The sequence below is a fragment of the Oncorhynchus masou genome, chromosome 20, assembly GCF_036934945.1.
Source record: "Oncorhynchus masou masou isolate Uvic2021 chromosome 20, UVic_Omas_1.1, whole genome shotgun sequence".
NCBI lineage: Eukaryota > Metazoa > Chordata > Actinopteri > Salmoniformes > Salmonidae > Oncorhynchus > Oncorhynchus masou.
Genome location: NC_088231.1, coordinates 11,170,132 through 11,193,976, shown reverse-complemented (window position 1 = coordinate 11,193,976; position 23,845 = coordinate 11,170,132). Strand labels below are relative to the sequence as shown.

Below are 23,845 nucleotides of genomic sequence, written 5' to 3'. Positions count from 1 at the left end.
AGAGTTTAAAATACACATATTTAGGAAAAGGTGGGTACGAGGTTTTTAATGGAAGGAAGTTATTGATATTCCAAAATTGAAACTTTTCCAGAATGACCGTCTTGGCTGTTCTAGTGTTAACGGCTCAACAGAGGGGCTTCAAGGTCAATGTCACAGTCAGCACCACAAAGAGCCATGGCTGGACATGGAATATAATCAGAATAGAATAGAACTCTAGTGAGGATAGACATTTCTCTTAATAATGGTCATTATTATTCAAATACGTCTTACACATAGACATCATGGACAATACACTGCAGTCTTCAGGAAAAGAATACTTCCCGAAATCATTTTACATTTACATTTACAATCAACCCAAAACACTGATGTTATGTTCTTCCGTTTAACTATGATGTCAGCTTCCGTATTGTAGATATTTAGAGCGGGCCGGGTTCCAGGTCTAATCTCCATTACAGCGCATTATGCTGATTTTCTCTGACACGCCCCAAGACGGTTATCCTCTCGCTTTCTCTCCGTCCCAATAATGGAAAATGTGTACAAGCATATTTTATCGTCTCGACTCGATCGCGCACAGACGCACACAAACACACACACTCGTTCATAATGCATGCATTCAGGCAGAACCAGAGGATTATATTAACCCCTTGTTACCCTGATGTTGTAATACCCCATGCAGACCTATTGCATTGTTACACTAATGTGACCGTATCCGTGCTTCCTAAGGGAGAAGTTACTGTTCATGTCCATTAGGGACGCAACCCATGTTCCCAATTACTCTGCTATAGGAGTTCAACTCCTACAGAACATCTCTCAGAGGAGACGAAACCATATGTATGCAGCAGGTGGGGATTGCTACCTGTATTAATATACAGTGTGTGCTTTCTCAGCCCCAATCCGTCTTTGTTAGGGCACTCCAGCACACACACACACACACTATCCAAACCACTCCACAGCCCCAATCACCCAATCACATCAGCCTTTCAAACAGGAACGGCGCTGAGCCCCCCGCTCTGCTATAGCTAACGCCAGCTCCACTCAGCCGGATCCATCACAGCCACAACTGCTATCGCTAACCGCTAACTCCACTCAATCAGCTAATCGATGAAAGCGCCTGGTGATCAGGGGGCGCTAGGCTAACTAGCTACTTGAGATTTAGGGGGTTCAGCTGGGGGTTCGGTGCTTGGCTACAGTTGGTCAGGGGTTCGGGCTGGCGGTTAATAAACTTAGCAAGTGGCATTCGGCTGCGCAGAATTCCAACATGTTGCCCGACGTGAATAATTTAAGGCACACAGCGTGACGCCATCCTTTGAAGTGCTTTCTTTGAAGCAAAAGCCCCCCTTTTTCCTCCTCTCTTCTCCTCCATCCATCCCTCTCTTCATCTCTTCCCCTCTCCACCCAAAATAACTACACCAAGACTTGGTCCTGTTTGCACTGCCTTTTGGTTCCCAGTGGAATAACTTTGGTGACGCTGCTTCTAGTAGTTCTCTGTGAGAGTACGGGTTCTATCCACCCCCCCCCCTTTCTCTCTCTCTCTCTCTCTCTCTCTCTCTCTCTCTCTCTCTCTCCGTCTTTCAGTCCTCTGAATTCTGCTAAACATACTAAAGAGCGAAAGAGAAAAAGAGGAATGGGAAAGGAGGGACGAGACTGGTGTGGTTTGGCTGGGCGGTCGGGAGGAAGTGGAAATAATAACATGAAGTTTTGACGGAGGCTGTGGTTGAGGCGTAATTGCGAGCTCTGAAGATGACAGCAGTTTTGGGAGTTGTTGTTATTTCTGAATGACCCAAATGACCTACCCAACCATACATCCATCCCTCATCTCTCTCTCTCTCTCTCTCTCTTTCTTCATTCTCTCTCTCTTTCTCTCCACTGGCAAGCACTTGAAAGATTGTTTTTAAAGCTATACTGAACAAAAATATAAACAGTTCTTGACGTAAACCGGAGCGCCTGACACCTACTACAATACCCCGTTCAAAGGCACTTCAATATTTTGTCTTGCCCATTCACCCTCTGAATGACACACATACACAATCCATGTCTCAGTTGTCTCGAGGCTTAAAAAATCCTTCTTTAACCTGTCTCCTCCCCTTCCTCGACACTGATTGAAGTGGATATAACAAGTGACATCATTAAGGGATCATAGTTTCACCTGAATTCACCTGGTCAGTCTATTTTAATGGAATGAGCAGGTGTCCTTAATGTTTTGTATATCAACTGCTACATAAAATAAGAAATTAATTTCTATATGCAGCAATACCTTGTTGACCTTAAAGTAGGTGTTTGAATGTGTACATTACGTCGGTGTATTGTACACTGTGTCCGTGTACTTTATATACTTTCATGTTTGTTGTCGGTGCACAGACTCACGTTTTCCCTCCGTCAGGAAGGAATTGGTTATTCTATTTCATAACACTCGGCCACGCCGCAACACGACTGCGCTACCATCTTTAAACGGCGTCCGTTTGCCGTCCGTGATTCCCTCCGACCCTGGTCTCTCTCTCCCAGTGTCCTTGATCCAACCGGAGCCATGAAATAAAGATCAAAGGCTTCTCCTCTCCCCCTCTACTCCACACCTTGTTGCCTCGTACAGGCACGCACCACACCTCGCTGCAGCACAGATAAAACCCCCCCTGTGAGTTGATGGACAGGTCTGTTTGATCCACTGTTAGGCCTCATCAGCAGCACCCTGTTATGGTGAAGCGGTGCTGGTCATAAGAAACTGAGGAAAGTAACAAAGTCAAAACAAGACTGCATGTTGTAAAACTTGTTCTTTATTTTGTACTTATCAGACCACTAGGCTTATATATTTTTTTTTCTAAAGCCTAAAACTACCCCCTAGCTGTAGGCTACCCAATGAACTGACACACTGCCTCTAGCATTAGTTCCTGTTGTTATTAGCTAAGCGATTACCAGAACACCACGTGTGCCCTCTCCCCTCCATCACCATATCCTCAGGCCTGATATTAAACCCCAGTGTTTTGGATCAAACTGAAAACACAACCCCACTGGCTACATCACACAACCCAAAATCCACACAGCAGCACCCTCGGCCACTTTCTCTTCCTGTCTCTCTCTATCTCTCATTCTATCTATCTCTCATTCAGCCTACCATGGATGCCCCACAGCCAATCAGAAAGGGTTCCTGTCATGCTCCAGCCAATCATTGCCAGTCTCTGGGCAGGGGTGGGCAGAGTGGGCCAGGGCCTGTGGGTAGTGGTACAGGGTGTGTGTTTGTTCCAATGTCCCTCGGGAGACAGGGCATGGCAGAGCACAGAGGTAAGCTCCGTACATCCTGGGGGGAGCTTAGTATAACAACATTCCTTTATATCCCCACAATATTCCCAAAACATCCCCATATATCCCCACAATATTCCCTAAACATCCCTATATATCCCCACATTATTCCCAAAACATCCCCATATATTCCCAAAACATCTCCATATATCCCAAACATTATTCCCAAAACATCCCCACAATATTCCCAAAACATCCCTATATATCCCCACATTATTCCCAAAACATCCCCATATATTCCCAAAACATCCCCATATATTCCCAAAACATCCCCATATATCCCCACAATATTCCCAAAACATCCCCATATATTCCCAAAACATCTCCATATATCCCCACATTATTCCCAAAACAACAATATTCCCAAAACATCCCTATATATCCCCACCCCAAAACATCCCCATATTCCCAAAACAAAACATCCATCCATATATCCCCACAATATTCCCAAAACATCCCCATATATTCCCAAAACATCTCCATATATCCCCACATTATTCCCAAAACATCCCCACAATATTCCCAAAACATCCCTATATATCCCCACATTATTCCCAAAACATCCCCATATATTCCCAAAACATCCCCATATATCCCCACAATATTCCCAAAACATCCCCATATATTCCCAAAACATCTCCATATATCCCCACATTATTCCCAAAACATCCCCACAATATTCCCAAAACATCCCTATATATCCCCACATTATTCCCAAAACATCCCCATATATTCCCAAAACATCCCCATATATCCCCACAATATTCCCAAAACATCCATATATCCCCACAATATTCCCAAAACATCCCTATATATCCCCACAATATTCCCAAAACATCCCCATATATCCCCACAATATTCCCAAAACATCCCCATATATTCCCAAAACATCCCCATATATCCCCACAATATTCCCAAAACATCCCCATATATCCCCACAATATTCCCAAAACATCCCCATATATTCCCAAAACATCCCCATATATCCCCACAATATTCCCAAAACATCCCCATATATTCCCAAAACATCCCCATATATCCCCACAATATTCCCAAAACATCCCCATATATCCCCACAATATTCCCAAAACATTTCAATTGTGTTCATTTCATTTCTATAGTATATTCAGTGCTTTTAGTGGAAAGAAAAAGCTGCCAAAAATAATTTTAGGTGCCAGCACTCATTTTAATTTGACTATACCAGGGTTGATATTTTAGAGAGAATATTCAGTAATAAATTTGAGGTGCCCATTACTGGCCCAATTCATGCACTAAGTATATGGAGCAGAAAGGAACCTGAGACAGGGACAATGTCAAGGCACCAGACCTGAGAGAAGAGAATGATTGATTAACACGCTGCAATTGTATTGATTTGGTAGCTATTTCCTTTACTGCTGGAGGAGAATAATTGATGATAATGAGAGCAGTAATTAAAAAGTTATGTATTCACAAAGATAAATACATTGTTGAGGAAGCTATTTATACGGATGATAATAACACTAATGATACTGTTACTTAGTAATTATTATAATATTATTTAAGTTGTAATATAATGTAATATTATATATTATATACAATGTTATAGCATGATTTAAAAGTATTTGTCATTTTTTAAATAATGATGTATTGAATAAATATAATATTATTTAATCATTATTATTAACATAAGTATTACAATAAGTATAGCTAGTAATCAGAATAATATGAATGTTATAATTTTGTATGTAGTGTTTTTATCACATTGCTAAGAGTGTTATTACTTTATCATATTTAAGTTATGTCTCTATGAATATGCAGACAATCAATTATTATTTTAATTGTCCGCAATTTTTATTGTTAATTACAAAAGTAATAATTTAGATTTTCACATCTTTTTTTTTAATCTAGAAATTAAGAACTTATTTGTATCTTTTTAGTTTTTATATACAGATAATTGTATATAACATGGTTGTATATAAACCAGGTTATATATATAATTGTATATAACCTGGTCTGTATTTATTGATAGAGGCTATTTCACAATAGCAGTGGTTTGAAGTACTGCACTTTATTCTAGGTGCAGATGGTTTTTACATATTTGTTGCTTTGAAATCTACACATATGGCTGATCCCATTTAACTCTCTTTGTCTTTAAACTGTTTTTTTCAAATCAGCACCCAGTTGTGAGTTACTGGTGGGGGAGGCATCATGTTCTTAAATGTGTGGTGACACACACATGCATCTCTCCATCTCCCACGCTGTGTGATCCTATGAAACCCTGTTGAGAAAGTGAGAGGACGAGAGCGAACGAGAGAGAGAATATCTATTTCACTTGCTTTGGCCATGGAAACATACTGTATAATTCCCATGCCAATAAGGCCCTTTGAATTGAATGAGAGAGAGGTGCAAGCTCAGGCAACACCTACCCAGGGTGCCCCACACCAATAACACCCGCATCACACCAGCCCTAACCCCCAGCACCATACACCTGCGCTAACACCATTTATCAATTCCAAACGACCACCATTACCAGATAAAAACCTGCCCTCGGTCCCAGCACCACGTAAATGAACATTCCAATGATCAAAAGCCCGTAATCATGACAACAGGAGCAGCTGTGGTATCAACCCATTTAAACCCTGCTACGTTTCCTTCAGATCACATTCTCACAGAGGTGAAAATGATCTGAGAAATACAATATTCAAAGCCTGTATTAATTACAAATTTTTGGTGAAATGCTAATGCTGTGTGTGTGTGTGTGTGTGTGTGTGTGTGTGTGTGTGTGTGTGTGTGTGTGTGTGTGTGTGTGTGTGTGTGTGTGTGTGTGTGTGTGTGTGTGTGTGTGTGTGTGTGTGTGTGTGTGTGTGTGTGTGTGTTAATTCTGCGAGAAGCGTGAATATTATTTTTTGGGGTCTAATTTTAAAGCATTGAGTGTTTATTTCCTGGCTGCAGAGCTGGTTAGCCTTGGGACGAGGATTAACAGGAAGTGGTGTTGAGTTAAAAATGAAAAACAACATTGGCCTGAATTTGTTCTATGAAAGAGAGAGTGAAGAGAGTTTGTAACTCTTTGATTAGATTTCCCTGTGGTGATCATCTGGTCAAGTGAAACTCATGGGCACTACAAGCCATTCAGAGTGCTACGTTGATCCCTCAGCCACGTTTGCAACAACCCAAATCATATTCCCTCCACATATAAGATGTTATGTGATAAATATGTGCCACCTCCATTTTTGTCATTTTTGGCCAACCTACAAAGTTTATAACAAGACTGTAAAACATTTTCCAACACCAACATGGAAGTTCAGAAATTACACTAATGTACAAAAGGCTACGTGTAGAAGCTTTATCCAACAACAGCAATTTGCTTATTTTTTCGTCAATCTTCCACTCATCACAATGACACACGACATTGACACAGCAACTAAACTCCATCTCCCACCCTTCCTCCCCCTCCCTCTCCCCCCATCCAGGCATCCTGTACAAGGGCAACGGGGAGAACGTGTTCATCTCCCAGCAGCCCCCAGTGATCAGCAGCATTATGGGTAACGGCCGGCGCCGCAGCATCTCGTGCCCCAGCTGTAACGGCCAGGCGGAGGGCAACAAGCTGCTGGCCCCCGTGGCGCTGGCCTGTGGCGCCGACGGGAGCCTCTTCGTCGGGGACTTCAACTACATCAGACGCATCTTCCCCTCTGGGAACGTCACTAGTGTCATGGAGCTCAGGTAAGGATGGAGAGGGGGGAAACACTAGTGTCATGGAGCTCAGGTAAGGATGGAGAGGGGGGGAAACACTAGTGTCATGGAGCTCAGGTAAGGATGGAGAGGGGGGGGGAAACACTAGTGTCATGGAGCTCAGGTAAGGATGGAGAGGGGGGGGGGAAACACTAGTGATCAGTGTGGAGCTCAGGTAAGGATGGAGAGGGGGGGAAACACTAGTGTCATGGAGCTCAGGTAAGGATGGAGAGGGGGGGAAAAGTGTCATGGAGCTCAGGTGTCATGGAGCTCAGGTAAGGATGGAGGGGGGAAACACTAGTGTCATGGAGCTCAGGTAAGGATGGAGAGGGGGGAAACACTAGTGTCATGGAGCTCAGGTAAGGATGGAGAGGGGGGAAACACTAGTGTCATGGAGCTCAGGTAAGGATGGAGAGGGGGGAAACACTAGTGTCATGGAGCTCAGGTAAGGATGGAGAGGGGGGAAACACTAGTGTCATGGAGCTCAGGTAAGGATGGAGAGGGGGGAAACACTAGTGTCATGGAGCTCAGGTAAGGATGGAGAGGGGGGGAAACACTAGTGTCATGGAGCTCAGGTAAGGATGGAGAGGGGGGGAAACACTAGTGTCATGGAGCTCAGGTAAGGATGGAGAGGGGGGGAAACACTAGTGTCATGGAGCTCAGGTAAGGATGGGAGAGGGGGGAAACACTAGTGTCATGGAGCTCAGGTAAGGATGGAGAGGGGGGAACACTAGTGTCATGGAGCTCAGGTAAGGATCAGGTAAGGATGGAGAGGTAAGGGGGAAACACTAGTGTCATGGAGCTCAGGTAAGGATGGAGAGGGGGGAAACACTAGTGTCATGGAGCTCAGGTAAGGATGGGAGGGGGGGAACACTAGTGTCATGGAGCTCAGGTAAGGATGGAAGGGGGGGAAACACTAGTGTCATGGAGCTCAGGTAAGGATGGAGAGGGGGGGAAACACTAGTGTCATGGAGCTCAGGTAAGGATGGGAGAGGGGGGGGAAACACTAGTGTCATGGAGCTCAGGTAAGGATGGGAGAGGGGGAAACACTAGTGTCATGGAGCTCAGGTAAGGATGGAGAGGGGGGGAAACACTAGTGTCATGGAGCTCAGGTAAGGATGGGAGGGGGGGGAAACACTAGTGTCATGGAGCTCAGGTAAGGATGGAGAGGGGGGGAAACACTAGTGTCATGGAGCTCAGGTAAGGATGGGAGCTCAGGGGGGAGGGGGGAAACACTAGTGTCATGGAGCTCAGGTAAGGATGGAGAGGGGGGGGGGAACACTAGTGTCATGGAGCTCAGGTAAGGATGGAGAGGGGGGGAACACTAGTGTCATGGAGCTCAGGTAAGGATGGAGAGGGGGGAAACACTAGTGTCATGGAGCTAAGGATGGAGAGGGGGGTAGTGTCATGGATCAGGTAAGGATGGAGGGGGGGGAACACTAGTGTCATGGAGCTCAGGTAAGGATGGAGAGGGGGGGAACACTAGTGTCATGGAGCTCAGGTAAGGATGGGAGAGGGGGGGAAACACTAGTGTCATGGAGCTCAGGTAAGGATGGAGGGAGGGGGGAACACTAGTGTCATGGAGCTCAGGTAAGGATGGAGAGGGGGGGGAACACTAGTGTCATGGAGCTCAGGTAAGGATGGAGAGAGTGGGGGGGAAACAAGTGTCATGGAGCTCAGGTAAGGATGGAGAGGGGGGACAAGTGTCATGGAGCTCAGGTAAGGATGGAGAGGGGGGAACACTGGAGTGTAAGGATGGAACACTAGTGTCATGGAGCTCAGGTAAGGATGGAGAGGGGGAACACTAGTGTCATGGAGCTCAGGTAAGGATGGAGAGGGGGGGAACACTAGTGTCATGGAGCTCAGGTAAGGATGGAGAGAGGGGGGGGAACACTAGTGTCATGGAGCTCAGGTAAGGATGGAGAGGGGGGAACACTAGTGTCATGGAGCTCAGGTAAGGATGGAGAGGGGGGAACACTAGTGTCATGGAGCTCAGGTAAGGATGGAGAGAGGGGGGAACACTAGTGTCATGGAGCTCAGGTAAGGATGGAGAGGGGGGAAACACTAGTGTCATGGAGCTCAGGTAAGGATGGAGAGGGGGGAAACACTAGTGTCATGGAGCTCAGGTAAGGATGGAGAGGGGGAAACACTAGTGTCATGGAGCTCAGGTAAGGATGGAGAGGGGGGAACACTAGTGTCATGGAGCTCAGGTAAGGATGGAGCTCAGTGTCATGGAGCTCAGGTAAGGATGGAGAGGGGGGGGGGAACACTAGTGTCATGGAGCTCAGGTAAGGATGGAAGGGGGGAACACTAGTGTCATGGAGCTCAGGTAAGGATGGAGAGGGGGGGAACACTAGTGTCATGGAGCTCAGGTAAGGATGGAGAGGGGGGGAACACTAGTGTCATGGAGCTCAGGTAAGGATGGAGAGGGGGGAAACACTAGTGTCATGGAGCTCAGGTAAGGATGGAGGGGGGAACACTAGTGTCATGGAGCTCAGGTAAGGATGGAGAGGGGGGAACACTAGTGTCATGGAGCTCAGGTAAGGATGGAGAGAGGGGGGGAAACACTAGTGTCATGGAGCTCAGGTAAGGATGGAGAGGGGGGAACACTAGTGTCATGGAGCTCAGGTAAGGATGGAGAGGGGGGAACACTAGTGTCATGGAGCTCAGGTAAGGATGGAGAGGGGGGAACACTAGTGTCATGGAGCTCAGGTAAGGATGGAGAGGGGGGAAACACTAGTGTCATGGAGCTCAGGTAAGGATGGAGAGAGGGGGGAACACTAGTGTCATGGAGCTCAGGTAAGGATGGAGAGTGTCATGGAGCTCAGGGGGGAAACACTAGTGTCATGGAGCTCAGGTAAGGATGGAGAGGGGGGGAACACTAGTGTCATGGAGCTCAGGTAAGGATGGAGAGAGGGGGGGGAAACACTAGTGTCATGGAGCTCAGGTAAGGATGGAGAGGGGGGGGAACACTAGTGTCATGGAGCTCAGGTAAGGATGGAGAGGTAAGGATGGGGGGGAACACTAGTGTCATGGAGCTCAGGTAAGGATGGAGAGGGGGGGGAACACTAGTGTCATGGAGCTCAGGTAAGGATGGAGAGGGGGGAACACTAGTGTCATGGAGCTCAGGTAAGGATGGAGAGGGGGGGAACACTAGTGTCATGGAGCTCAGGTAAGGATGGAGACTCTCCCGGGGGGAAACACTAGTGTCATGGAGCTCAGGTAAGGATGGAGAGGGGGGAAACACTAGTGTCATGGAGCTCAGGTAAGGATGGGGGGAAACACTAGGTCATGGAGCTCAGGGGATGGAACAGCCTGTTTGTTGTACTTTTCTTTTAGTCTGAATCAAACTGATGTTGATGATACCGTTTTATGTCTTGAAGATGGTTTTACTTTTGCAATGTTCTTGATCTGTGGTTGTTTTACCTACTTCTGATGAATGACTAACATGCATTTGAAGAGAAAGAGGGATGGACGGATAGATGGATAGATGGATAGATGGAGGGAGGGAGGGAGGGAGGGAGGGAGGGAGGGAGGGAGGGAGGGAGGGAGGGAGGGAGGGAGGGAGGGAGGGAGGGAGGGAGGGAGGGAGGGAGGGAGGGAGGGAGAGAGGGAGGTGGCGCTCAGGTTGCCAGGCCCCCAAACAATGGTTTGGGGAAGGGAGATGGACAGGAGAATTCAGTGATGGCTGGCTGAATGACACAAGAGCTACCCCCTGATACACACACATTGATTTGTTTCAGTAAAAAATGCAATTTCACACTCACTACATGTGGAGTGTGGTCAGTGGTATCTGGCCATTTACAATGGTGAGATACAGAGATGTTATGGAAGGCAGACACACACACACAGCCTCTCCTCTAACCTGGTCTGTAGGACATTTTAGCCCTGTTATGAACACTCACTGCTCATAAATGACCTTCTCACATTTTCCCCTGGTGAAATATATCCATTGTCTCTCTCAATCTCTCTCTAATTCAAATTCAAATTGAGACTTTATTGGCATGAAATACAGTTTGTTGATATTGCCAAAGCAGTATAGTGGTAGGCTACAGCATTTCAGTAAATACAGTACAAAGCAATGAGGATGATGAAATACAGTTAATTTCAACAGTAATAATAACAATAGTACATATGATCATGTACAGAAGTACAACACTAGTGCTCTCTCTCTCTCTCTCTCTCTCTCTCTCTGTCTCTCTCCCTCTCTCTCCCTCTCCCTCTCTCTCTCTCTCTCTCTCTCTCTCTCACTTTCTTCTCTCTTTCTCTCATACTTTCTCTCTCGCTCTCCCTCTCCCTCTCTCTCTCTCTCTCTCTCTCTCTCTCTCTCTCTCTCCTCTCTCTCTCTCTCTCTCTCTCGCTCTCTCTCTCATACTTTCTCTCTCTCTCTCCCTCTCTGTCTCTGTCTCTCACTCACTCTCTCTCTCTCTCTCTCTCTCTCTCTCTCTCATACTTTCTCTCTCTCTCTTTCTCTGTCTCTCTCTCACTTTCTCTCTCTCTCTCTCTCACTTTATCTCTTTCTCTTATACTTTCTCTCGCTGTCTCTCTCTCTCGCTCTCTCTTTCTCTCATACTTTCTCTCTCTCACACACTTTCGCTCTCTCTCTCTCTCACACTTTCTCTCTCTCTCACACACACTTTCTCTCTCCCACTCTCTCACTCACTTACTCACTTACTCTCTCTCTCTCTCTCTCTCTCTCTCTCTCTCTCTCTCTCTCTCTCTCAGCACACAGTAATGTACCCAGGCTTAACTCAATTTCATTATTGGCTTGGTGGATAATGCCCAGTCCTGTAAATGAAATTTACTAATTCGAAAAAGTGTGTGTGTGTGGGCGCGCGTGCTTGTGCACATGTGTATTCTAAATGAAAAGTCACTCCGCAGCGTTGGCATATACAGTAATACCAGCCTCCTGGCTAGTCACCGGAGGTGCAAACGCTGTTGTTTAGGCCCTGCCTCTTCATTGTCTGGAACACAATCAATAGGCCATTATGAGCCTGTTACCCTGGAGCACAAGTGTGGAACACTAATGCTAGCTCCCAGGTGAATCATTCATGGTTTCCTTCTCTCTGGTTAAGACTTGTGGCAGGAGGGGGGAAACTGCTGCTTAGAGCTGCCACTGCTCAACAACTGTGACGGCTGTGTGTTTGTGTGGGGGGGGTCTACTGTATATATGTATATATGTATATACTGTATATATGTACTGTATGTTAATGTGTCTTTGTGTATGAGTATTTGTGTGTGTGTGTGTGTGTGTGTGTGTGTGTGTGTGTGTGTGTGTGTGTGTGTGTGTGTGTGTGTGTGTGTGTGTGTGTGTGTGTGTGTGTGTGTGTGTTCTCTAACCAACACTCTTCTGTTATCTCTCTCTTTCTGTGTGTTCTCCATCCTGACTAATCAACACTCTTCTGTTATCTCTCTCTTTCTGTGTGTTCTCCATCCTGACTAATCAACATTCTTCTGTTATCTCTCTCTTTCTGTGTGTTCTCCATCCTGACTAATCAACACTCTTCTGTTATCTCTCTCTTTCTGTGTGTTCTCCATCCTGACTAATCATCATTCTTCTGTTATCTCTCTCTTTCTGTGTGTTCTCCATCCTGACTAATCAACATTCTTCTGTTATCTCTCTCTTTCTGTGTGTTCTCCATCCTGACTAATCAACACTCTTCTGTTATCTCTCTCTTTCTGTGTGTTCTCCATCCTGACTAATCAACACTCTTCTGTTATCTCTCTGTCTGTGTGTTCTCCATCCTGACTAATAAACACTATTCTGTTATCTCTCTCTTTCTGTGTGTTCTCCATCCTGACTAATTAACACTCTTATGTTATCTCTCTCTTTCTGTGTGTTCTCCATCCTGACTAATCAACACTCTTCTGTTAACTCTCTCTTTCTGTGTGTTCTCCATCCTGACTAATCAACACTCTTCTGTTATCTCTCTCTTTCTGTGAGTTCTCCATCCTGACTAATCAACACTCTTCTGTTATCTCTCTCTTTCTGTGTGTTCTCCATCCTGACTAATCAACACTCTTCTGTTATCTCTCTCTTTCTGTGTGTTCTCCATCCTGACTAATCAACACTCTTCTGTTAACTCTCTCTTTCTGTGTGTTCTCCATCCTGACTAATCTACACTCTTCTGTTAACTCTCTCTTTCTGTGTGTTCTCCATCCTGACTAATCAACACTCTTCTGTTATCTCTCTCTTTCTGTGTGTTCTCCATCCTGACTAATAAACACTCTTCTGTTAACTCTCTCTTTCTGTGTGTTCTCCATCCTGACTAATCAACACTCTTCTGTTATCTCTCTCTTGTTTCTCTCTTTCTTGTTCCCTTCTGCTTCTGCTCCTCTAAGAAATAAAGATTTCAGACATAGGTAAGCCTCAGTAACAATATAACCATGTACCACAGATCCATACCAGTCTTGTTTCCCTCTCTCTCTCTCTGTCCCATGTGTAAACCCTAGTGGCAGCTCGTCCATAGAATACAGTCGCTCTCTTTACATAAAGGCTTTGGAGGGATTTCCGAATCATTCTAGCGGATTGGCCGACATCAGCTCTCAGTGAATCAGACTCCTTTATCTACCTACAAACCCGCTGGAACCATCCAGAACCCCCTAGTCATTTGTGAAGAACATTGTAAAAGACAACTTAACACTTTTATAAAACCGCTAACTAACAACAACAACATTTTGAAGGGTTTTGAGTTCTGTATTGTACAGTTGGGGCCCTTTGAATCAACTGGAGTGAGGACAAGACCCATGGTCAAGTCTAGATGGAGAGGAGAGAAGGAACTATGGTGCTGTTCAGAGGAGAGAGGAGAGGATGAACTATTGTGCTGTTCAGAGGAGAGGAGAGGGGCAACTATGGTGCTGTTCAGAGGAGAGAGAAGCGGAGAGGAGGAACTATGGTGCTGTTCAGAGGAGGGAGGAGAGGAGGAACTATGGTGCTGTTCAGAGGAGAGAGGAGATGAGGAACTATTGTGCTGTTCAGAGGAGAGAGAAGCGGAGAGGAGGAACTATGGTGCTGTTCAGAGGAGGGAGGGGAGGAGGAACTATGGTGCTGTTCAGAGGAGAGAGGAGATGAGGAACTATTGTGCTGTTCAGAGGAGAGAGAAGCGGAGAGGAGGAACTATGGTGCTGTTCAGAGTAGAGGAGAGGAGGAACTCTGGTGCTGTTCAGTAGGGGAGAGGAGGAACTATGGTGCTGTTCAGTAGGGGAGAGGAGGAACTATGGTGCTGTTTAGAGGAGAGAGGAGAGGAGGAACTATTGTGCTGTTCAGAGGAGAGAGTAGAGGAGAGGGGGAACTATGGTGCTGTTCAGAGTAGAGGAGAGGAGGAACTATGGTGCTGTTCAGAGTAGAGGAGAGGAGGAACTATGGTGCTGTTCAGTAGGGGAGAGGAGGAACTATGGTGCTGTTCAGTAGGGGAGAGGAGGAACTATGGTGCTGTTCAGTAGGGGAGAGGAGGAACTATGGTGCTGTTCAGTAGGGGAGAGGAGGAACTATGGTGCTGTTCAGTAGGGGAGAGGAGGAACTATGGTGCTGTTCAGTAGGGGAGAGGAGGAACTATGGTGCTGTTCAGTAGGGGAGAGGAGGAACTATGGTGCTGTTCAGAGGTGACAAGAGAGGAGGGACTATGGTGCTGTTCAGGGGAGAGAGAGAAGAGGAGAGGAGGAACTGTGGTGGTGCTCAGAGGAGAGAGAAGAGGAGATGTGCTCTCTGTGTTCCTAACTATAAAAAGGAGAGGGGTGGGATATCTGGAAAATGATCAGAGGAGATGAAGAACATTCCTTCATGATGATAATGTAGCCATGGGGAATAACTGGGCCTGGGAATATAGTTTCAGTAATGGTGAAAATAGAAACACATCCCCAGCCTTTTCATTTTTTTTTTTACCTTTATTTAACTAGGCAAGTCAGTTAGGAATAAATTCTTATTTTCAATGACAGCCTGGAACAGTGGGTTAACTGCCTGTTCAGGGGCAGAATGATAGATTTGTACCTTGTCAGCTCGGGGGTTTGAACTTACAACCTTCCGGTTACATAGTCCAACACTCTAACCACTATGCTACCCTGCCCCCCCACACCCACACACACACACACACACCCCACATCCTTCATTCCTTAATACTTCAGGCTAACAATAATAATGTTACATTTGGGGCCATTCATTTGTGAGGCGTCCTAATGCATCATAGAGACTCCTTTAGTGTCAGACACACACACACACACACACGGTACAGACAGACACACACACACACACACACACACGGTACAGACAGACACACACACACACACACGGTACAGACAGACACACACACACACACGGTACAGACAGACACACACACACACACGGTACAGACAGACACACACACACGGTACAGACAGACACACACACACACATGGTACAGACAGACACACACACACACACGGTACAGACAGACACACACACACACGGTACAGACAGACACACACACACACGGTACAGACAGACACACACACACACACACACACACGGTACAGACAGACACACACACACACGGTACAGACAGGCACACACACACACACACACACACACACGGTACAGACAGACACACACACACGGTACAGACAGACACACACACACGGTACAGACACACACACACACACGGTACAGACAGACACACACACACACGGTACAGACAGACACACACACACACGCACACACATGGTACACACACACACACACGGTACAGACAGACACACACACACACGGTACAGACAGACACACACACACACGGTACAGACAGACAGACACACACACACACGGTACACACACACACAGTACAGACAGACACACACACACACGGTACAGACAGACACACACACACACAGACGTCTCGCTCCGTTTGGGAGGGTTGTTAAGACTAGTGTTATTGCCCCTGTTCCGCCAAGCTTTGTAAACTGAAGAAGTATCCAAAAACACACACACATTAACACATACATTTTATATCATTCAATGTTGTTTGTCTTTTGAGGTGCAGCTTCTTATTGTCTGTGTTTGCCTCTGTGTAAATCCTCCTTGTCTTTATCCCTCAGCAACAAAGAAACACCTGCCTCGTGTCATATTTGTTAAAGAAATGTAAAGATTGACCTCAATATGGAGGAGTGGGGGTGTCTGTCTCCCTGATGTTTTACTCCTCTGCTCAAAGCGACACTCCTTCGTAACCGTTCTCGCTCTGACTGAGGAATCACTGACGACAGATTCATATTCAAAGCCAAGCCTCTGCGTTCGCTACTTCCCAGAATGTTTTCCTTGTACCTGGAAGTGAACTGGGCACTAGGAGAACAGTTGAGTGTCAGTGAGAGCAAAGTGCAAAGACAATCAAATGCTCCAAAAGTAGACTTTCCTCCAATGTAAAATTCAAAATATTTTTAAAAGTTAAAAAATCTTCTGTTTATCTTGGATCCCCTGGGCTGAAGCCTGAAGTGCACATGTTTTTTCCCTGGATAAACCAGACATATTGCTCTCTCTCAATTTAATTTTCAACTCAAAGGGCTTTATTGTCATGGGAAACAAATGTTTACATTGCCAAAGTAAGTGAAATAGATAGTAAACAAAAGTGAAATTAACAACAAAAATTGAACAGTAAACATTACACTCACAGAAGTTCCAAAAGAATAAAGACATTACAAATGTCATATTATGTTTATATACCGTGTCTCTCTCTGTATCTCTCGGTCTCTCTCCCTCTCGATCTCTCTAGTGATGAGTGTGTCATTAGAAACAGCCAGCCTGTCCTTGGCGTGAGGTGTCTGGGTCCTTCCCCCTATTTTAAGCTGTCTTAATTGACGCCTGTTGATCAGTTGTTGACTTTCATCAACCCCTATGACAACCGCCGGCGCCCAGCTCACCAAGCAGGCGACGATGGAGCGAATGTGACAGGTTACTGGGCATCATTAGGAGCGTGTCAGACGATAGTGATCGGCAGTCGCATCGCGTTAGGTTCACTCCGGCTGAGGCCATATGCCACTGTGGAACCGTGTGCCCCCTCCTCTAACACCTCTAGTATGATGTGCCACAGGCACAAAATGGACGCTGCCCTCTCATCCTCCCTCTGGTCTTTCACAACACGAATGCAGCAGCCTGATCCCCTCTTGTCATTTTCAGTGTTCATTTGTGTTCATTTGTTTAATTTCCTTGTCGGGTGGTTCGGTATCTTTATGCGAAGTGTGGATGTCAAGTTGTAGTGTGAGTTCTGTGGGGTCACTATTTCACTGTGCCTAACTGTCGCCTCTTCCTCCACTTTGGTTTCCGTAGCAACAACCCGGCCCACCGGTACTACCTGGCGACGGACCCGGTTACGGGGCAGCTGTACGTGTCAGACACCAACTCCCGCCGTATCTACCGTCCCAAGGTCCTGACGGGCACCAAGGAGCTGATCCAGAACGGAGAGGTGGTGGCGGGTACCGGGGAACAGTGTCCCCCCTTCGACGAGGCACGCTGCGGGGACGGGGGCAAGGCCACAGAGGCCCTCCTCATGGGGCCCAAAGGTAGGGTGACAGAGGAATAAACACACACACACACTGCCACAATTGGTGAAAATTGGTACAGACAATATGATTGACATAATACATTCATAGAGAAACACACAACTACACAGGACATTGATGCAGACACCAACAAAAATGCACACGGACACACACACACACATATTATATGGTCTGGTAATATAATTCATGCACAGTTCCCTGTAGAGAAAAACAAACCAACCCTGGTAAAAGGCACTCTTCCCCCGCAAGCTTCCGTCCCCATTATACTTCCATTATGCTACCAGTATGCTACCATTATGCTACCATTATGCTACCATGGCATTAGAACACAAACACACAGACTCAGACTGACAGAAACTTCCCACATACTGTTGGACTGTAGCATCGCTTAGTATGGCCTCCAACACTCTGCTTCATACAATCTGTCAGTCTGTCTGTCCCGCCGCACCAGCCAGCCCCCATAAAACCTGTCTGTAACCCACAGGTATGACTATCACACACACACACACCGGCGATAATGAGGTGAGAGGTGGCTGAGCAGTAGCTGGGAGATTTTGGCAGGCACAAGCTTTTAGTCTGGATTTTAATGGAGAGACACACATACACACATTATCTCTCTCTTTCTCTCTCTCTCTCTCTCACACACACACACACACACACACACACACACACACACACACACACACACACACACAGCTGCCTGTTAAACCGCAGTTAGAGAGCGAGTCGGAAGACCATTAGTAGGGCGGGAACGTGTGAGAGAAGGGAAGAGAGAGTAGAGAAATGCAAATAAATGTTAGCGAGCCATCGCTAGCAGCAGATGGCTTCGAGAGAGAGAGGGATGGAGAGAAGAGAGAGAGAGGGGGATGGAGAGAAGAGAGAGAGGGGGATGGAGAGAAGAGAGAGAGGGGGATGGAGAGAAGAGAGAGAGAGAGGGATGGAGAGGGGATGGAGAGAGAGAGGGATGGAGAGAGAGAGAGATGGAGAGAAGAGAGAGAGGGGGATGGAGAGATGGAGAGAGAGAGAGGGGATGGAGAGAAGAGAGAGAGGGGATGGAGAGAAGAGAGAGAGGGGATGGAGAGAAGAGAGAGAGAGGGGATGATGGAGAGAAGAGAGAGAGGGGGATGGAGGAGAGAGAGAGAGAGGGATGGAGAGAGAGAGAGAGAGGGGGATGGAGAGAAGAGAGAGAGAGTGTTTTCATTTCCAGAGAGGGGGACATGTTTGGAGAGAAGAGAGAGAGGGGGATGGAGAGAAGAGAGAGAGAGAGAGAGAGAGAGAGGAGAGAGGGATGGAGAGAGAGAGGGATGGAGAAGAGAGAGGGGGAGAGAAGAGAGAGAGAGGGGGATGGAGAGATGAGAGAAGGAGAGAGGGATGGAGAGAAGAGAGAGAGGGGGATGGAGAGAAGAGAGAGAGAGAGGGATGGAGAGAAGAGAGAGAGAGAGGGATGGAGAGAAGAGAGAGAGAGGGGGATGGAGAGAAGAGAGAGAGAGAGGGATGGAGAGAAGAGAGAGAGGGGGATGGAGAGAAGAGAGAGAGGGGGATGGAGAGAAGAGAGAGAGAGGGATGGAGAGAAGAGAGAGAGAGAGGGATGGAGAGAGAGAGAGGGGGATGGAGAGAAGAGAGAGAGAGAGGGGATGGAGAGAGAGAGAGAGGGGGATGGAGAGAAGAGAGAGAGGGGGATGGAGAGAAGAGAGAGAGAGGGGGATGGAGAGAAGAGAGAGAGGGATGGAGAGAAGAGAGAGAGAGTGTTTTCATTTCCAACATGTCGCCTCTCAGTCTTGCCACTCCTCTCCTATTCTCCCTTCTTTTCATCCCACCCTCTCCACTTATCACCTCCTCCCTCTCTTCTCTCCTCCCTCCCTCTTCCTCCTCTCATCCCATCCTCCTCCCCTCTTCCTCCTCTCATCCCACCCTCTCCACTCAGCATCTCTTCTCCTCCCTCTCTTCTCTCCTCCCTCCCTCTTCCTCCTCTCATCCCATCCTCCTCCCCTCTTCCTCCTCTCATCCCATCCTCCTCCCCTCTTCCTCCTCTCATCCCATCCTCCTCTCCTCTTCCTCCTCTCATCCCATCCTCCTCCCCTCTTCATCTGTCTCTCCTTTGATTAGCTTGCAGGTCATGGTGGAATGCGGCAAGAGGTTTTAACACCCTTCCTCTCCCATTCCTTCTATCTGTCCTCCCCACCCCTCTTTCCCTTCACCCCCCCCTCCCCCTCCTCCTCCCCCTCCCTACAGGATCAGCAGTGCAGCAGGTACACACACCGCCTCAGGAGCTCGAACCCTCCTCAGATACACACACAGGAGAAAAGGGGGAAGAGAAGTTGCTTTTAGCCGCTGTTGTCGCAACCATAGCAACAGTCGGTTTCTCATCCATTTGGATGTGAAGTGAAGATGAACTAACCCCCCTTCTCCTCCCTCCCTCCCATCCCTCCTTCCATCCTTCCCACTCACCAGGAACATAGGTGCTTTCTTCCCTTCCTCCTCTCTTCTAGGCTCCCGTCCCCCAAATATTCTATTGTTCTTATTTTGAGGTGGTTTTAAAATGCAGAGACGGCACTGAAAATAGATTATTTTCCCTCCTCCCTTCTTCTTCTGCCCTGTGAAATAATTCACTACTAGACATCAAAATGTGAATTATTCACAGGGTGCTTCCTTCTGCAGTGACCTGAAAAATGCCCAAGCCACACTCATACACACACACTCATACACACGAACACGTTGTACATACACAGGCTGGCAGGTGCTGTGTGCGTGTGCATGGGTGTGTGTGTGTGTATGTGCGTGTAGTATGTCTGTGTGAATGTGCACATAACCCTCTTTGCTTCTACTCCAGGTATTACGGTAGATGGGAACAAGTACATCTACTTCTACTAAATCTCCTTCCTTTCCCTCTGTCCCGCTACTCCAGGTATTACGGTAGATAAGAACGGGTACATCTACTTCGTAGACGGAACCATGATCAGGAAGGTGGATCGTAATGGGATCATCTCCACCCTGTTGGGCTCCAACGACCTCACCTCAGCACGACCCCTGACCTGTGACACCAGCATGCACATCAGACAGGTGGGTCACATGCACACAGGGACACCCACCTGAACACGAACACACACCAAACCCCCAGTGTTTGCTGGACTCACTTTATCTTCAGTCATCGTTCAGAGCCATACATATACAAACATGGTTCTGTCACCCTTACTATATAAAGCACTTTGAAACCATCAAAGTGCTAATTTGGCAATATATACTCAGTCCATATAGACTCTGTGTTGTAGACTGTAGTAGATGGTGTGACTGGCTAGTATTGACAGGGGTGTTGTCTCATCTGAGAGAACCAGCCGGTGTGTGTTGTGTTCTCCCCTACTGAGTGGCCGTGCCCCCTATTAAAGGCCTTAAGCTCCCCCTGCTGGCCGCTCGCTATACCCCAAACCTGCCCCCAGTCAACCGACACAGCTGAACTCTACCCTATGGCATAGATTACAGGGCCAGGGTTGGGGACGATTCCATTTCAGTTCAACCAATTCAGGAAGTTAACTGAAATTACACAATGAGAAAAGTTTCATTTTGACTATAAAACTTCAATTAATAGCCTGGGTGTTTATTTGCTTAAACAACTAAAAACAGCAGGTGCTTATTGGAGACATGCTTTAGTTTGAGTCTATTTCCTTGGTGCACACAGCTTTTGATCATTTGCACATTTCCTGCACTAATGTGTTATCATTTACACACTGTGTCACATTTCTTTGGTCTCATTATACCTAAAAAAAAAGAAGTTCAAGACTTTTCCTTGTGCATTTTCGTCGGTTCTGCCGATTTCTAGGGCTCCGTACTCTCGAAGCTCTTGACTGTTTTTGTGCTTGTCAGTTAGCTAGCAGTTCTCAGCTGTTAGCAGCCAATGGCTATAGCAGTTTCTTATTGGCAATATAAACTGATGATTATCATAATTATCATAGTCATTACTGAATTATCCAATGTAACAAATCAAACATTAAACCTTGTAAACAATTCATGGTAATTCCTGGTTATTCATGGTAACCTCATAAACAATTCATGGTAATTCATGGTAATTCATGGTAACCTCATAAACAATTCATGGTAATTCATGGTAACCTCATAAACAATTCATGGTAATTCATGGTTATTCATGGTAACCTCAAACAATTCATGGTAATTCATGGTAACCTCATAAACAATTCATTCAGACCCGGCGTTTATTTGAACCAGGCTTGTTTTCGCTGAAATGTGTGCAGTTGCTCAGCTATTAAAAGGGACAGGTTATAATTTGAAACTCAGCGTCTAATTGAAGTTATACAGTTGTTCACTTCCTGAATTGCCAAATTGAAATGGAACTGACCCCAACCCCAGACAGCACTATGGCCCTCAGCCTCAGCTCATTCTAAGGGCCAAATCCAACTCCAGATATTTCAGGGTCCAGTTTGGATCTCACTTTATTTTTGAAAGACAGGAATCATCTGAGGATTATGGGGGAATAGGATGTGTCAATCATAATACTGTTCCTGAAAGTGGCCTCCCCTATTGGAGGTCTTACTAGGCGCTTCTCCTGGATTATCCAATCAGAATGGGCTATTTTGAGCTTTAGGGAAGCACTGAAGTGGGTTATCTTGAGTGATAGGCTACTAATGGTGCTGTCTAGATGGTGGTAGTTTCGTTGATGTTTGTTGCCAAACTGAGAGCCCAAGAGAATGTCAGTTTTCTGACTGACAGTACATTGACAGTGGGCTGAACTAATGTAATGCATAACCAGTGTGGGCAAGTCAGGTATTTGTTGTGTTGTCTCTGAGTCCCCTGTGCCTTCCACTGCTGGCTAGATCAGTGTGTGTGTGTGTGTGTGTGTGTGTGTGTGTGTGTGTGTGTGTGTGTGTGTGTGTGTGTGTGTGTGTGTGTGTGTGTGTGTGTGTGTGTGTGTGTGTGTGTGTGTGTGTGTGTGTGCCCTGAGCTACCCCTTTATCAGTCCTCGCTATACCTCACTTCCTCCGATTCCCCGTCTCTCAAAACAGACCGTTAAATCCCAGAGACAGATTCGCTCAGATAATTTCTCTCCATCCCTCTCTTCCTTTCTTCCTCTCTTCTTTGGACTCACTCCTCCTCCTTCCCATCCTCTTCTCCCCGGTCACAATCACAGAGCGAGGGAGAGAGTCCCCAGTGACAAAGAGAGAGAGAAACACAGAGTTGAGTTATTCAGAGAGGAACATATATGCAGTACCCTTGTGTCCGGGGGGGAAGAATGGGGAAGAGACACAGTGTAGCACAGCCAGCTAGGGATGGAGAAGAAGTCTGCCCGCGTCCCAAATGGCACCTTATTCCCTAGATAGTGCACTAAATAGGGAACAGGGTGCCATTCGGGAAGCAGCCTTGGACTCAATGGAGCAAAAACAAACCGAAGAAGCTCTGTGTCAGTTAAAACAGGCAGCAGAAACACATCCACGCGTTACACTGCAACTTCCAACCACTGTCACCTCAACATGGCGGTGGTGTGAAATAAAATGTTCCCATACACATACTGTACTGTAGAGAGGTGAGTCCCCGACATCTCTTGCCTCAGTGCTTTCAAGGCTATAACACTCTCTCTCTCTCCAGCTCTCTCTCTCCAGCTCTCTCTCTCTCCAGCTCTCTCTCTCCAGCTCTCTCTCTCCAGCTCTCTCTCTCTCCAGCTCTCTCTCTCCAGCTCTCTCTCTCCAGCTCTCTCTCTCCAACTCTCTCTCTCCAGCTCTCTCTCCAGCTCTCTCTCTCCAGCTCTCTCTCCAGCTCTCTCTCTCCAACTCTCTCTCTCCAGCTCTCTCTCTCCAACTCTCTCTCTCCAGCTCTCTCTCTCAACTCTCTCTCCAGCTCTCTCTCCCCAGCTCTCTCTCTCAACTCTCTCTCTCCAGCTCTCTCTCTCCAGCTCTCTCTCTCCAGCTTCCAGCTCTCTCTCCAGCTCTCTCTCTCCAGCTCTCTCTCTCCAACTCTCTCTCTCCAGGAGCTACAGTGCCTTGCGAAAGTATTCGGCCCCTTGAACTTTGCGACCTTTTGCCACATTTCAGGCTTCAAACATAATGATATAAAAATGTATTTTTTTGTGAAGAATCAACAACAAGTGGGACACAATCATGAAGTGGAACGACATTTATTGGATATTTCAAACTTTTTTAACAAATGAAAAACTGAAAAATTGGGCGTGCAAAATTATTCAGCCCCCTTAAGTTAATACTTTGTAGCGCCACCTTTTGCTGCGATTACAGCTGTAAGTCGCTTGGGGTATGACTCTATCAGTTTTGCACATCGAGAGACTGAAATTTTTTCCCATTCCTCCTTGCAAAACAGCTCGAGCTCAGTG

The 23,845-nt window shown here is 46.6% G+C and overlaps 1 protein-coding gene across 2 annotated transcripts in view; it reads left to right on the top strand.

The window, feature by feature from the left end:
• LOC135506975 (teneurin-3-like) overlaps positions 1 to 23,845 on the top strand; it is a 425,857-nt gene that overhangs the window by 370,418 nt on the left and 31,594 nt on the right. For both annotated transcript variants that reach the window (XM_064926416.1, XM_064926417.1), the window contains 3 exons: positions 6,741 to 6,990; positions 17,285 to 17,517; positions 20,423 to 20,577. In XM_064926416.1, coding sequence (XP_064782488.1) covers positions 6,741 to 6,990; positions 17,285 to 17,517; positions 20,423 to 20,577 — 638 coding nt within the window. The remainder of the gene's footprint in view (positions 1 to 6,740; positions 6,991 to 17,284; positions 17,518 to 20,422; positions 20,578 to 23,845) is intronic.